This window comes from Nycticebus coucang, chromosome 22 (assembly GCF_027406575.1).
Source record: "Nycticebus coucang isolate mNycCou1 chromosome 22, mNycCou1.pri, whole genome shotgun sequence".
NCBI classification, from domain to species: Eukaryota; Metazoa; Chordata; class Mammalia; order Primates; family Lorisidae; genus Nycticebus; species Nycticebus coucang.
In genome coordinates, this window is record NC_069801.1 from 24,543,457 (window position 1) to 24,559,418 (window position 15,962).

Sequence of the window (15,962 nt, forward strand, 5' to 3'; positions counted from 1 at the left end):
CCGCATTCCACGTAGGGGACATTATCCCACTGGACAGATGGGAAAACTGAGGCTTGTCCATAGTCAGTGCTAAGACAGTATCCGGACGTGAAAACAGACCTGTCAGACCTCGAAGCTGTTCTGTCTCAGCCAGTCTGATTCTGATCTCCTGTGATCCCAAGATTCTCTCTTCGTGGCTTAAAACCCGAGTCCTTTCCCTGGGGGTGAAGCACCGGTCCCCTCCCACCCCCACCTCACCACAGCCCCAACCCAGCCTTACCACAGTCAGCGCAGTGGTTTCCCAACACTGCGATCCAATAGCCGCGGTTACCGTAATAGTTCCCGAGAGGGGTTGGCAGTTGATTTTCCCTGCATGGTTCTCAATTTCTTTGAAAATGGGAAGCTGGCTGGGGCCCAAAGGAGGACCACAGGCTGCCCCTCCCCAAATGGCTGCGTTTATCTCACACTCTGGCCACGGGACATCATTTTAGCTTAATTTTATTTCCTCTTATAAATGGGCACAGCACAGGAAATGTTAAAACAAAGAATAAGAAACAACAAAACCAAAAAGACCCAGTTCCTTCTCAAGGCTGGGACAGGTGAGTACCCACAGTGGGGCAGATGCCTTGGTCTCTTTTTCCCATTGTCTTTTTCCTCCATTTTTCCTTATTTAAAGTTTTGGCCATGAATTTGGGACAGGTACAGTTAATAAACAGGTTACAGGAGAGGGAGAGGATGGGGAAGGCCGGGAAGAAGGAAGGACAGACTCCCACCCATCCCAGGCCGGTTCTTGGAGGGCTCTGTACAGGAGAGAGGACTCAGGGGGTGGGGGTCGGGTGGGACACTGTCTTCAGGGGCTCTCTGGAGCCACGCTGCCTACAAAAAATATGTACATGCATTCATCACGCTGAGGCCGGATGCACTGAGGTGCCCTAGGGGCACCTGGGATGCTGGGGCCATCAGCCCTCAGATGGCAACTCCCGGGGCCCAGTCTGGGAATCTCTAAATCTGTACACAGTTTGTGGGCTTCTATTTACAGGCAGGAGGCCTAAAGAGGCAAATCCAGGGCCGTGGCTGTCAGGAGAAAAAATCCAGAAGGATGAGCAAGAGGCCAACCCAGCCCCAAGAGGCTAAGATGGGTCTGCTCCCTGCAGCCAAGGGCCCCACCTGTAGGCCTGACAGGCATCTCTGCCAACCTCAGCAGGTCTGCCCAAGCACCCTAAGCCCTGCCTGCAGGCCAGCCCAGCCCCACCCACACTGCCACCCATATGCCTCCAACAATTAAAGGGACAAGCCTTTCAGGCAAGATCCCTGTCTGGCCCTGGGGACGGAGTCCAGGGTAAGCTCGACCCCCAACTCTTTAGGCTCCAGCTAGCCACGTGCTCTCTGGCAGCCAAGGCCCCAGGAAGGCCCTCAAGCCACATAAGCTCCCTCTCATTTAGAATTTGTCATGCTTCCAGAAAATGCCATGGCCCACAGGATACCCTCCCCAGGAGCACTGGGACATAGGCGGACGAATTTGCACAGACCCCACACTCATCCCACTGCACACAGTGGGCAGGAGAGGGCATGAGGGCCCTGTACCCACACTGCACTCAGAGAATGCCAGCCTGTCCTTTTAGCCCAACTTTGACTGCTTTGCCCCAGCCAGCCTGGCAGAATTGGATTTGAGCTAGTCGGACTGTTAAATGTCATGAGGATACAGCCTCCATAAAGCCTCAGGTCTAGGGAACCGTGAACAAGGCCATGGGCCTCTTCTCTCAAATGCTGAGGATTCAGATAAGAGAGGCAGGGCCAGGAGATGATGCCCCAAGCCAGACGTCAGCCCTGGGGCTGTGCGGAGTAAGGCCGGCTGCACCCACTGCTGGGTCTCCAGGGACCTGACCCTCTTCCCCTCTGCCTCCCTGGTTTCTCAGCCTCATCTTGCCCAGGCATTCTCACCAGAGCTGTTGTGCCTGTGCTAGGGAGGTTGGGACTTTTGGTATCCTCCTCCCAGTGTTCCCCAGCTCTCTGCCCCAGGGATGACTGAGGCCAAGCCACCCACTGCACATCTCCAGGACCAGGCTGCCCCCCAACTCCCACCCTGGCCTCAGTGGTGGGACCAGCTGACTCCCTCCCAAGGCTCTGGGCACTGGTAAGGGGAGCTTTGGGTCTGGAAGATGGAGTTTGGTCTAGGAGGACTCCTGGAAAAAATAGCTCTCCAGAACCTGGCCCTTGCTGCCTTGACACCCCCACCCTCACCTTGTAGAAGCCCCACTGCCAGGAAACCCTGAAAAGGGAACAGAAATAAAACCTGCCTTCCCGACTAGAACCTGGGCTATAGGCGAGAGGTGGGTGTGGCTGCCAGCCAATCACAACTCACACCTTGTCCCTTTGGCTCCAAGAGCCCCGCCAAGCATGCCTTCCCCAAAAGGAGATTTGTGGCCCCATGTTTAAAACACCTATGGAAATAGCCCCAGTTGCCAGGGTAACAAAGGAGAAGGCTGGGCCAGTGACATACCCCACTCTGTCCTGCACAGGCTGCTTCCAGCTGTGGGCCCCTCCAGCTGCAGCCGGAACTGCCTAAGTTGTTTGACCAAATGGTGGGTAGCTGTCCCGGGGAGGGCTCTAGGGTGGGTTAAGGGCTGAGGTTGGCCCGGCCAGGCGGAGGGTGCAGAGGGCATGGGCAGAGGGCCCGCCCTCACAGGCACTTTGGGGACTTGTGTCCTTGGAGGCAGAGTCAACCCCCTAGCTCAGAGCAGGGAAGGGACACAGGGACACTAGGAGCCTGACCATATGCCCCCTCCCCACTCAGAGCCTTTGGTCCTGGGAGACCTAAGCACCCTCCATTGCCTAGGGCCAAATTTCAGGAACCAACCCCTTCTTTCCAAGGGCTCAGAGAGCCCCAGGCTCCCAGCTGGTGGAGGGCTGGCTCTGAGCCTCCCCTTTTGTGAGCTATAAAGTGGAGGGGAGCAGGCAGGGGTTAGGCCAGGCCCACCCAGCATGCACTGCCCTGAGAGGGCTCATGGCCTCACACTCCAGGAAAGGCATGGGCCCACCTGCTTCCCTCCAATGTCGAGAACAGGGTCCTGTGGGGTGCATCCATGTCGGATTGTGTGTGACATGGGACAGGATTGGTGGCCGTGTGGCTGGTGTGGGTACCATGGCATGGGACTGAATGATGGGGCAACTCAGGGTGACCCAATATGGGCTGATTGTTCTGGCTTGATTCCACCCTCCCAATGAGCTGGAGACAACATGTGTGGTCCCAGAACGTGTGTGTACTGGGGGTGAGGGAGAGGCTATGCTGTCACTGTTAGGTGACCATGACTAGTGACTTGCATTGTGGTCAGTGGCCAGGGGTATAAGCAATACATGAGGATAAACATCTCTGGAAGAAGGCGTGATACGTCTTGACTGGCTGAGTGGTCAGGATTGTGTTCGATTTTGTCATTCCAGGCTTTTGTCTGTGTATGACTATGACAATGTGGGCAATGGTGTCCGTTCAGAGTGCCCTCAAAGGAGGTACATCAGAGCAGCCCATTCTCAACAGTGGCTGCCCTAGCACTCTCAGGAAGCTGTTTCCTCAGGGGAAGACACAGGAAGAAGTGAAGCCTGAGGCATGTGTGCACTTGGCGGGGAAAGGGAGACTTACCCAACAACCCCACAGAGGCAGGACAAAACAGGCCAGCAACAAGGGACACCCTCTCACCCAAGCAGAGAGAGGCCCTGGGACAGGAGTGAGAGGTTGCAGTATCTAGATGATTTCAGGGGCTGAGTTTGCTAAAAGTTTGTCCTGGAAACCAGCCTGAGTGCCTTTCTGCCCCCCAAAAGGAGACCTCAGAAAGCCCTCTGGGGGCCAGGTCGGGGCCCGAGCCCATCTCAAGCCCCATACTTTCACCAGCCAACCAGGAGCTTCCTTCTTCCTGTGCATCTGACGTGAGGCCCTGACACCCCAGGTTTGGAGGAGGAACAAGAGATGAGCTCGTCAGGGCACAGGCTGGGGCAGGGCAGTGCCTCTTGTTCCTTGAGGAAGATCTGTGTGAGGCCGGCGGCCTGGGCAGGGGAGGGAGGGCAGAGAAGAACGAACTGGGGCCAGGCTCTTTCCCAGGCCCAGTCCCAGGCCTGGGATGGTGGGGCCAGGATGGGGACTGGACAGAGGGGCAATGTTGAGGCTGCAGGGAGGCACTGTGGCTCCGCTAGGCATAGAACTCCTCCTGCTTGTCAGGCTTCTGGTATGTGACGCTCGCCTGCTTGGGCTCCTCCAGTGTGTAGCTGCCCTCATCCTTCTTCTTCATGCGGTAGATGAGCAGTGTGACCAAGAAGGCAGCGAAGAGGGCGCCCACCACCCCGCCCACAATGACAGCTGTGGAAGAAGAAGGCTGAGGTCAGGGCCCAGAGGCCGATGACCCCGGGCTTTGGGGATGAGGGTAAAGAGCCGACCGGGAGTCCTGAATCTGAGAGGGAGTCGATCCCACCACCACCAGCACTGGCTACCATAAACAGGCCCTCACTGGCTCTGTGCTAGTCACCTAACACCCTCTAACTCAGTGGTTCTCAACCTACCTAATGCTGCAACCCTTTAATACAGTTCCTGTGGGTCTCGACAGGAACCGCTGCTCTAACTCATTGAAGCCTCACATTAGCCCTATGAGGGAGGTGATACGGTCTTCATCAAGATGCCAGGAGTTGTAAGATGCTCCAGTATTTTATAATTACTAGAAAAGGAAAAACTCCAGCAACTAAACCATGGTCCCAATTACAGAAGAGTTAACATAGGAACAGATGTGCAGCTTAGAACTGATTAAGGGCAAAATGTCTGGGCCTCTTCTGCAGCTGAAGAGGAGAAAGCCTGGAGAGGTGAAGCTCCTTGCCTGAGATCATACTGTTCCTAAGTGGGGAACCAGGATGTGGACCAAGAGTCCAGAGCCTCTTTAGGAGATGTGGCCAGGGCAGACCTGGCCAGGGCCTGGGCTCAAGGGTGAGGAGGTCAAGCTCAAGGACGGGTCAGAGATTAGTATCCAGGAAGTACAGTCCTGGAGGTCAGCTGGCATGCCCAGGAAGTCAGGAATCAAAGTCAGAGCCCAAAGAGGGGTCAGAGGAGATAGATAAAAGTGCCAGAGATGGAGATGAAGCAGGGTCACACTTTGGGAAGCGAAAAGGGAAGGGGAGGATATAGTGGGCAGAAGGGGGTCAAGTCCCCAGCTGCCCCCTCCTAGCCAGCTCCTAGGAAAACCATGCCCTGACCCCACTCTGGGTTCCTGGGTCAGCCAGCTGCCCCAAAGTGGGTCCCCAAACCTCACCCCCACCCCAGACCTAGGACTTACCTACAAGCACCTCCTTCCGCTCCAGGATGCTCTTCTGAGGCAGCTGAGCAGCTGAGCTGCCTGAGTCGATGGCATTGTCCAGGAGGCCAGGGCCTGGCCGGGCACCCTTGGGCAGTGTCCCTGGTGGAGGTGATGGCTTGGCTGCAGCCCCTCCTACAGCCACCACCTCATTGGCTGTGTCTGGCTGTGTGGTCTCTTCCTCTGGCAGCTCAAAGTCTCCACTGGGCCCCCCGCTCACTGGCACCTCTGGCTCATCCCGGACTGTGGTCAAGAAGGACTCTGGAGCTGGGGTCTGCAAAGAGAGTGTCATGAGCTCGGGAATCGGGGCCCAGCAGCCCCTAGCTCAGGCCAGCAATACACATGCACAAGCCACTACCACCATCTCACTGCCCCATCTCACTTCCTAAGCACTCGCTCATTATACGCCAGGCACTGCGCTAAGCATCATCCCCACAAAGGAGAGACATTGCCCCTGAATTCCTCAGAAGTTAGGTGACCTCCCCAAAGACACATGCTAGTCAGTGGCAGAAGCAGAACTAAAATCTAGACCCATCTAGACCCAGAGGCTGTGTGTCTAACCACTCTACAGGCTGCCTCTGTTCTTACTCTGGCCACATCCTGTCCCATCATGTCCCTCCCCCCAACCCCCTAGCTGCCTTAGTACCAATCCTTAGGAATTCCTAACAGAGGGACAGCTGGGTGCCACTGGTATGTACTTGGGCCCGGCCCAATCCTCATGCTTGAGGCAGAGATGAGTCCCGGGTCCTGGAGACCTGTCCAAGGGCACCCACAGAGTGTGATGTGCCTATTCTGTTCCACAGGAGCAGGTGTCCCAGGAACCACCTGTGAGTGCAAATCCCAATTACACTAGTGCCATGTGGAGCTGTGGGAGCCCTCAGGGCAGGGGAGGGGGTGTGGCTACTTCACAGGTGGGTGTAGAAAGGACAGGCTTGAGTTCCAGCTGAGAAGACGCTATACCCAAGACCTGGCCTCCCTGCCCTGTCACTGTTTCCTCCTCCTGCTTGGCCAAGTCTCTGTGACAACACCAGGCTGCCCCACCTGCTGGAGGAGCTGAGGGAAGGGCCCCTGTCCTGCCAGCTGGCTGGGGAGTCAGAGGGACTGACACTGTCCCACAGTCAGCTCTGCATGCTAAGGGCCTCCCCCATGAGACCAGCTGCAAGTGGTTCTGGCCTCCAGTCAATGTTGCCTCCCTCTCCTCCTTGCCTGGTGCACCCAGCAGGGGCCAGACTACTGCTCCCATTCCCAAGACCCATCCATCCCTGGCACTGCTGACATCTTCATCCTCTTCTCTTCAATCCTGTTCACAACATCCTAAACACACACACACACACATATGCCCTGGCCCTGCAAGAACACCCCGGCCTCTGTTGCCAGCTGCCCAGGTTCAAATCCTGACAGCCATCAATGCTGCGAAGCCCATGAGCCACAGTGTCTAGGTTCACATGAGAGCCAGAGATGACGTGAGTAGAGCTCTGGGTGCTGAGCGGCACCCAGGCAGCACCCCACAGGTGAACTGAAGAATTCTTCCCAAGGCCCCACTCTCAATCACCCTCAGACCAATGATAATAATAACCACTATGGTGACAATGACAACAATAGCAAAAGCTGAGCGTTTAGACTGTTTACTCTTGCCAGGCACTGTCTAAGCACTTGGGATATGTAAGGAAATATAATTCTCACAACACTGTGTGATACACGTCCTTTTATTTTCTCCTTTTCATAGGTAAGAAAATAGAAACGATCAGTGACTGGCCTGAAGTCGCACAGCTAGGAAGTGGCAGCAGCAGGATTCAAATCCAGCCATGCGCTTCTGAGTCCATGCTCTTAATAAGAACAGGCATGCCCAGGCCCCTCCCCATCAGTATCACCGACACCCACCTTCACCCAATTCCTCCCCTGACATTAACATCCAACCACCCTAACCTTGGCTTTCTGTCCCTCTTCCCTTTCCATCTATCTCAATCTCTGTCCCCATCCTGTGACTTACCACCCAGTTTTGGTCCTCTGGCCACATCCCCTCTTGCCCCCACCCCATCTGGCTTATCCCTAGAACCTCCTGGTCCTCACCCCTGGCTGGCGCCATCCCCTCCCCAGCCCCTGACATTCCTCTTCGCCTCCCTCCCTGCCCTCTCCCCACACTCTCACCTGAGCCACCTCTGTGGGTCCAGGGGCAGTGGTTCCCAAGGGCAGAGTGCTCCTCTCTGGGGCATCAGGCTCCTGGGTGGCAGTGGGCCTGGGAAGGGCTCTTGACCGGGAGGTAGCTGTGCTGACCAGCCTGGGCATGGAAGCCTCGGTGTCCAAGACATCCACTGTAGTGGGAGGGGAGAGCACCCCAGGGATTGTGGCCTGGGCTGTGGCTGCCGTGGTCAGTGGAAGAGGCAGAAGCCTCCGTATGCCGGTGGTCCTTATGATGGCAGTGGTAGCTGTGGAAGGGGGTGTCGCAGGGGTGCTGGGGATGGCAGCAGCCACTGTAGCAGGCACTGTGGCCACAGTCGGGGAGCCTGTGGTGGTGGCTGCTGTGGTTGTGGCTCCTGTGGTCACGGCAGTAGTGGTGGCCATGGTGGTGGTGATGGTAGTAGCTCTCTGGCTGGACTCTTCTGGGACATCTGTCACCACCAGGGGGTTGGTGGCTGGCTCCGGGGTGGGTCGTTCAGAAGGGAGCTCTTCAAATGGAGTGCCCACAGGCTGGATGTCCATAGTAGGCAGCACAGCAGGCGTAGTGGACACCGCCAGGGCCACATCTGGGCTGAACCGCATGGCTGTCTCAATGCCCGACTCCTGCTCGAAGTCTGGGGGTGGTGGGGAAGAGGGAGAGAGCTAGGGAGCTGGGTGGTTGTGAGGGGCAGGAGGATCCCAGGTAAGCAACGGCCATAGACTAGGGAATCCCAACCCCCTCTTTGCCTACTTTCCCAGGAACAGGTAAGGTGTTGCAGCTGGGCAAGCGAGCTGCCGGTACCGTACCACATGGGACTCCACTTCCTATAGACTGTCCAGGGATGTGCTTGGGGTTGGTGAATGCTACCCCGCCCTTGGCCTCAGCTGATTGGACTGGAGAAGACCAGCTGACCCAGGCTGGGCCAATCAAACAACCTTTGCTGAGGATGTGCCTCTGCCGGTCAGAGATGGCTGCTAAGTCCATCAGGTTACTAAGGGGTGTCTGCCTTCCTGACAGAGGCCGATGGCAGAGTCCTCAGGGCTACAAGCAGCCAAGCAGCACCCACAAGAAGGAGGACCATGGGCAGCTGGGGGTCCCAGGCTGTGGCTGCCCAGGCCTGTTTCTATCCCTGCAATAATGTCCTGCCCTTTTTGCTCTTGGGGTCCCCGAGACGTCCCTGCCTAACCACCACATAATAACCTCCCCTCCTGCCCCTCCTGCCCCCCCTCCCCTGCCCCACCCGCCTCACTGAAGTGAGTCTCAGGGCTCCTCAGAGCAGGGGCTGCATGCAGACTAGGAGCGGGTACTTACAGCCTGAACCCGACCCTGAGTATAGGTCGTCCAGCTCATCATCAGGAAAGGAGTCGTCGTCTCCGGAGCCCTCAAGGTCCACAGGCCTCTCGAAGTTCTCACTGCGCCAGCGCTGAGCCTGGGGAAGGTAGAGGCACAGGGATCAGCCCCAGGACAGCAGCCCAGACTCATCAGAGGAACAACAAACATGCTCAGGGGCCACAAACAGCCAGGTGCCTGCCCAATGACCACTGCCCACCCACTCTAGGGAACCTGACAGGGCCACCTGACAGTGCTCCTTGGCACTACCGTGGCTACACCTTCAACGCACCTAGTGGTGACTGACAGGCACCACTAGGGACCCCTAGTACAACTCCTGGTTGCTCCTTCAGCCTCTCATTGAAACCACTGAGTGGCAGAACCAAGTTTAGAACCTGCCAGAGTGCTGGATTTCAGTCCTGGCTTTGCCACTTACTAAATGTGGGACCCAGAACAAGTTAATCTCTTCTTTTTTTTTTTGAGACAGAGTCTCACTATGTCACCCTGGGTAGAGTGCCGTGGCGTCAAAGCTCACAGCAACCTCAAATTCTTGGGCTTAAGTGATTCTCTTGACTCAGCCTCCCAAGTAGCTGGGACAGGCGCCTGCCACAATGCCCACCTATTTATGGTTGCAGTTGTCATTGTTCAGCAGGCCCGGGCCAGGCTCGAACCTGCCACCCTCGGTGTATGTGGCCGGCACCCTTACCCCCTGAACCACAAGTTAATCTCTTCATGCCTCAGTTTATTCATTTGTAAAACAAGTGAACACCTGCCTTCTTGGTCTGTGAGTATCCAGTGTGCACATTCACATGCAGTACTGATCACACCCTGGTATGCAGCAGGCGCTCAGCCCTTGCTGCCACTCTCCAGGTGGCCAGCATCATCGCCCCACTCACAAGTGCCTTTCATAGGCAAGATCCCACTGAGTTGTCAAGACAGATGTCATAGGAAAGGGGTGTGCAAGTCATCGGCCTATTCCACAGATGAGAGAACTGAGGCCCACTTGCCCCAGGTCACCAGAGAGCAGGTGATGTGATGAGATCCAACCTCTGCTTAGGATCTGAAGTCTCCCACTTCAAATTCCCAAAGGCAGGACAATTATTACTATCAGATAGAATGAGTGTCGGGGTGAGGGTTGGGGGTGTGGGGCTTGGGGAGAAGTGCCTGGTACAAGGGAGGGAGAAGGCAGTGGAGGCTCAAGTAAAATATGTCAGTCCCCACCCTCTACCTATCCCAAAATATCTCAAAGCCCAGAGTCAATAAGAGCCTTTATTCTACTTCAATTGATGCTGTGAGGGTCTCCAGGGGGATGGGGGGGTGAGAGGGGCTTTTCTAAGGGTCCAGCTCACTAGGCCCAAGACTCCTCCCAGAGCTGGAACCTGGTAAGGCAGGGAGCTGGGCCCTTGGGTCTGACTGTGCCCTCAATTCCTACAACCCTGGGGTTGGAGCCAGCACCAAGGACCTCAAAGGGAGGAGTGCACACCCCAGAGGGGTGGGAGTAGCCCTACTCCTTGACACTACCCTGGCCACACCTTCAACCCTGGTTTCAGACTGAGCCCAGCCACACCCCGTGACCCCTTGAGAGCTTTCAGGAGGAGGTGAGATACAAAGAACACAGCTTTGGGGTTTAAACAATTGAAATCAAGAGAGAAATGCCTCTCAGGCAGAGGGAATGGAATAAGCAAGGTCTCCAAGGTGGGGAGGAGCAGCCTGTACTCTCGTAACTGGCCCTGCCGGATCTCCAGCCTCACCCAGCCTCCCTCCGTCCCTCCAGCATCCCAGCCTCTTTCTGTTCCTGGAACACACCTGGTCTCCTGCCTCTTTAACTCATGCTGTTCGCTCTGCCTAGAACACTTTTCCTTCCATCCCCTTGTCCTCCAACTTAGTAGCTGACTCCCATTCTCATGTCACTTCTCTTGAGAAGTCCTCTATGAACTTTGTGTCCCTTGCTCCTAATTTCCAACACCCATCACTCCTTATGAACTGTGTTTTCTTGGGTGTGGCTGTAACCATCCTTAATAAAGCCAGGACAGTGTCCAGCATCTAGCAAGGTACCTGGCACATTATTAGGTATTCAGGAAACATCTGTTAAGGATGTGAATGATCACAGGGCTGGGGTAGGGTTGGGGTAGGCTGGAGTCGAGGGTGGGAAGTCGGCTGGGGTCCCATCATAGAAGACTTCAGTATCTGGGGGATGATTTCCTCTTGGAAACTGGTCATTTTTCATCCTGACTCATATGAGAATATCACAAAAGTGGACCTCAGTGGTTCAGTAGGTCTCAGTACCTGCCATGTCTGACTGGGCAGTGGGGAGCTCTGGGAGGTGTGTGAGCGTGAGCGGTGCTGGATCAGCACTGCACTTTGGGCTTAGCATCTCACACCCTTGCCACTGACACACCCCACCCCCACCTCTGGAGTTCATGGAGAGGCAGAGGCAGAGAGGGGATCTCAATCCTGGCTTCCCACCGCCAGCCTCAAACACCTGCTCCAAAGCCCTACCCAGCCCAGCCAGGGCAGGGAGCCAGGAGATGCCCCCCTCACCAAACACACACACTGTCTCGAAGTAATGAATTAATCAGTATTTACTTTCTACCAGTGAGTCATGGAGTGGAACAATTAGTGTAATTGCCCCCGTGACTAATCGCTGGGTCTTCCCCCTTTTTAGACATTCCAGGAGCACAGAGCAGCTATGGTCCAACTTTCCGCAGCTCCCATCTCTACCCCAAATTCCCAGGACACAGGCTACAGAGGCTAGCGGTGTAAGGAGCTTTCTACCCTCCACACCCTCAGATAGTCAAGGTGGAGTCCCTTGGGGATTTTCTGCTTCTGTCACCTCCAGTTCCCTGGCAAGCAGCCTGAAGTCTCACAGCAGAATGGGCACTGAGCAGGGACCACAGCCCAGGCTCCTGCTTGCAGGCTAAAGCTGGGGGTGCTGGGGGGCATTCTATGAGGTCTGTAGTCCATGGGACCCCCAAGCTGGGGTAAACACAGAGGCCAAAACAGGAAGTCCTCAAGATCCCTCAGCAATCAGTGCCATGCACCAGCCCCCAACTCCCTGCTCCCAGAAAAGGCCTGCACACGTCCAAAGACCCTCTCCCAAAGCTCAACAGACCTTTGAAAGACACACCCAGAGACACAGAGAAAACATGCACAGCCACACCCTGACACACACTCACCTAAAGGCAGCACAGAGAGGCACAGGGTGTGGGCCTGCCTTTGGGGACAAATAGGCACGTGCATGGGAGGGAAGAGGGCTGCTGTGCTGCTCTGAGGCTCAGAGACAAGCACTGAGCCTCCTGTGACTCCACCAGACTCCACTCAGGTAGCTCTCACCTAGATACTATTCATCCCTAGCTCAGTAGCCATCGACATGACAACTGTTACCATGACAACCATCTTCTCCATGCTAAGGACCAAGAACTCCAGCTCCCCACAGAGATGGGGGTGCAGGAGAGAGGGAGATCATGGGGGAACAGAGAGGATGACAGGGAAGGGAAGGCGAAGCCAGGGATGGAGAGGCAAAGGACAGAGGGAGGCCAAAGGGCAGAGGGTGGGCTGGGGGTATGAGAGGGAGAGAGGCCAAAGTAGGAGGAGGAAGGAGAGATTCACGCCCGTCTTAATTTAGTCTCATGCTGAGCAGATGAAGCAGGGGAAGGGGTCGCCTCAGTGATTTTCCAAACCTGTGTTCAAGAGAACATTCTTTCAAGCAGTAAGCAGTCCCCAGATGGGGTGGCCAGGCAGGCGAGGGTGCCAATGACCCAGTCACCCTGAGCTCTCCCAGGGAAGCCCAGCTGGAACCTAGTGTGGGGACATCTGAGACCTGTGGGGGCAGGGGCCTGGGGCCCTCTCGGGAATGCTATGGTGGTGCTGGCAGCAGCATCTCCTGGGGGGTGGGGAGCACAAGAGCCTGAGGAGGGGGAATGACAAACAGCCTTTAACCCCCCAAACAACCCCCTGTATTTGCATAATCCATGCATAATGAGCATAATTACCCATGCCATTCCCTTAAAAGAGAATTGATTCCAAAATCCCCAGGACCCTTCTGGCATCTCTCTGCCACACACGGCACCCTCCAGGCAAATGTGCCTCACAGGAGGTATCCACACCGCAACACACACACAAATGGACAGACAGAACAGCCCAACACCTGCACACACACACACTCCCACACAAGACCCATGGCAACCTACAGGCAATACAGCCTGGCACAACGTGTGTGCACACCCACAACCCTAGGATACTCACAGACACGCACACCCCTGGCCTCACCTCACATACCCCAGGATGTCCCACGCAAACTTCAGAGTCTCATGACCACACACATCACACACTCACCACACTGAAGGCCCCCACCAACCCATCCCCACGTACACATGCATTGCCTAAAGCACACATTGCTCCTACACATAGCCCTTGCCAGGTGCACCCCAACTCTGACATGAGCCTCACAACTCAGGTACAACCTTTCCTCACATGCGCAGGCCGCACAAGGCCCCACATCCCACGAGCTTGCCCGCTGCAAGGGCACCAAACCCTCCTCTTCCTGCCAATCTCAGGAGCAGGTACCCCTCAGTGGCTCCCCCAACCACCTGGTGACCACTGGAGGATTGGGGCCCCAGGGAAGCTGCTGAGGGTTCCCACAGAGGGCACGCCCCAAGCGAGGAGCTGGAAGCTGGTCACCTGCACTGCCTCCTTCAATCCACACAACCTCCTGGGTTTTCTCATCCCCATTCCACAGACGCAGACACTGAAGCTGGGGTTCAGAATTGAAACCCTCCATCTCTGAAATTTCAGGCTGCTCCAGGCCCACTCAGAGTTTGCACACCTGTGACCCACAGCCATCTATACCCAGCCAGCACCTGCACACACACAGACACACTCCAGCACGCATGCCCCCAAAAGCAGTGAGCGCATGTGTGCTCCCAAACACCCACTCCCGCTCCCTACCTGTGCAGCCTACCTGTCCGGCCTACCTGTCCCTCCCTGAATAGGCAGCCAGCCTAGAGAGGTACCTGCACTTTCACATGCCCACCCCCAGGCTCCTAGACACACACACTCACGCTCTCTCTCTCTTTTACACATGCCTTGCACATTTTCTCACCCAGGCACACACAAATGCCAGCACAACACTAGGGGAGATATGGCACCCTTCCCAATGACTGACACCCCCTGCCATTTTTCCTCAAATTCCCCCTTGTCATGCCCTTTCTTGAACTGACCCTCAGCCTGGCCCCAAAGAGGCACCTCAGACCTCCAGTCCAGAGGGACCAGGCCTAGCAGCCAACAGACCCCCTCCACAGGGTTTCAGAGCAGCTGGGGAGGCTGTCTGCCCCCTCCCTGGAGCTCCTGCCAAGTGGATGTCGGGTAAGTCTCTTCACTCCTGTCCCACCCTCTCCTCACTCACTCTGAGTGCAGGGACATGTTTCGGAGAGCCGGCTCACCCCTCCCGTCCCCTTCTCCTTCTCTGAAGCCTGCTTGCCCCCTCAAGAAGGCTGAGTTCTCTCCTGCCCAGCCCCTATTGTCATCCCCCATCATAAGCCTTCCTAGAGAAACAAGGTAGGGCAGAGGCAGAGCCAGAAAGAACCAGCATCTCCTTTCACTGCCCACAGGCTGTCAGGGAAGCCACTTAATCTCTCAGCACCTCAGTTTTCTCTTCTGTGAAATGGGGATGGTGATAAGAATAAGCAGCTCATGTGGGTAACAGGTGGAGCCCAGGGCCCAACACCAAGAGAGAGCTGAATAAATACTCGCAGCCAGGATAATTGTTGGCTTTGTTAATGTTTCTTTTATTACCTCAAAGACTTTATCTCTTAAGCCTCAACCTCCTCCTGAGGGAAGTAGCACGGCATGACTACGCCCAGGCTGTGAGACTATTAATGCCCAGAGAGGTTAAGTGACGTTGCCAAGGCCACACAGCAGGGGAGGGTGCAGAGAGAGAAAAAAAGAGAGAAAGTGGATGAGGAGGAGGAAGGGTACATTACAGAAACAGACACAGACACACAAATTAGGTCAGCAGGCTGGGGGCCAGCAGCCCCGCAGCCCCACACCCCTATGCAGCACTAATCATGTTGCAAAAGCTAAGAATAAAATCAAGTGTAATTAGTTCTGCCCGAGCTCCCTTCTCCTAATTAGCCAGGCTCTGGCTCTGCTCTCCTGGTGACTAGAGGCGATATGAGCCAGGGTTGGGAGCCCAGCTCTAGGTTCAGGCAGTCTTGGGTTCAAATGCAGCTCTGCTTACTTGCTTGGTGACTTTGGGCAAGTTATTTAACCTCTGTTTGGTTAAATGAGAACAATAATAATATCTTCATCAAGTGCAATAGTGTACCAAAGTGCTCTCACTGCCTGGCACACAGTCGGTGCTCGACAATCACTTGCTGGTATTGCCATGGCATGTATCTCCCACCTCAGGCCTCAAGTTTGAGGCTAAACTATCACTGAGTTCAACTCCCTCCTCCTACAGATGTGGAATTGAGGCAGAGAGGGAAAAATCCACCCCCAGAGAAAAGAGGTAGGGGGTGATGAGCCTGCCAAGCAGCTCTCAGAGAGGCAAAGTGATTTGCCCAAAGGCACACAGCAATGGAATGAAGAGCTCTTGGAAGCAGGACTAGTAGAGGAGGGGTCTCAGCAGACCCCTCTGGATCCCTGCAGGCTCTGTCCCCAAAAGGCCCTCAGTCCTGTGAGAACTCAGTGCCCCTCACGCTCACCAGCTCCACCCCGGAGACCCAGAGCGTCACTGCAGGAATGTGGGCCAGGGCCAGGCTCTGGGCAGTAGGACGGCCAGGGGGCTACACAATGGTGAACCCGAACTGGGAGGGGGATGCCTCAGTGCCCACCCCACCCTCCACAGCTGCCCTGGCTGGGGACCCAACACCCCCTACATTCATTTGCTGCTAGAAATGAGGGGCATGGAGACTGCACCTGCCAGAGAAGGGCCACAGAGCCCAGTCCCTGAGACCAGAGGGCCTAGGGGAGGGGCAGAGCTGGCACAAGCCAAACTCAACAGCCCCCCCAAAAAAGAATCAGCAAAGCCTAGACACACACCCGGCCACTTGCCCATACTCCTACACTGACACCCTCAAACCCTCTCACCACCCCATTCCTATCCTCCCCTTCATCCACAAGTCCAGCTCAGAGGGCATAAAACACCCTTCAGGATCCATCCTAGCCTGGCC

At 55.8% G+C, this 15,962-nt stretch overlaps 1 protein-coding gene across 1 annotated transcript in view; it reads right to left on the reverse strand.

Annotated features, from left to right (window-relative positions):
• Window positions 1-461: 461 nt before the first annotated feature.
• SDC3 (syndecan 3) overlaps window positions 462-15,962 on the reverse strand; it is a 38,093-nt gene continuing 22,592 nt past the window's right edge. The window contains exons 2-5 of the mRNA XM_053576902.1: window positions 8,773-8,890; window positions 7,452-8,095; window positions 5,286-5,577; window positions 462-4,324 (exon numbers count right to left, since the gene is read on the reverse strand). Of these exons, the coding sequence (XP_053432877.1) occupies window positions 4,158-4,324; window positions 5,286-5,577; window positions 7,452-8,095; window positions 8,773-8,890 (1,221 nt within the window). The 3' untranslated portion in view covers window positions 462-4,157. The remainder of the gene's footprint in view (window positions 4,325-5,285; window positions 5,578-7,451; window positions 8,096-8,772; window positions 8,891-15,962) is intronic.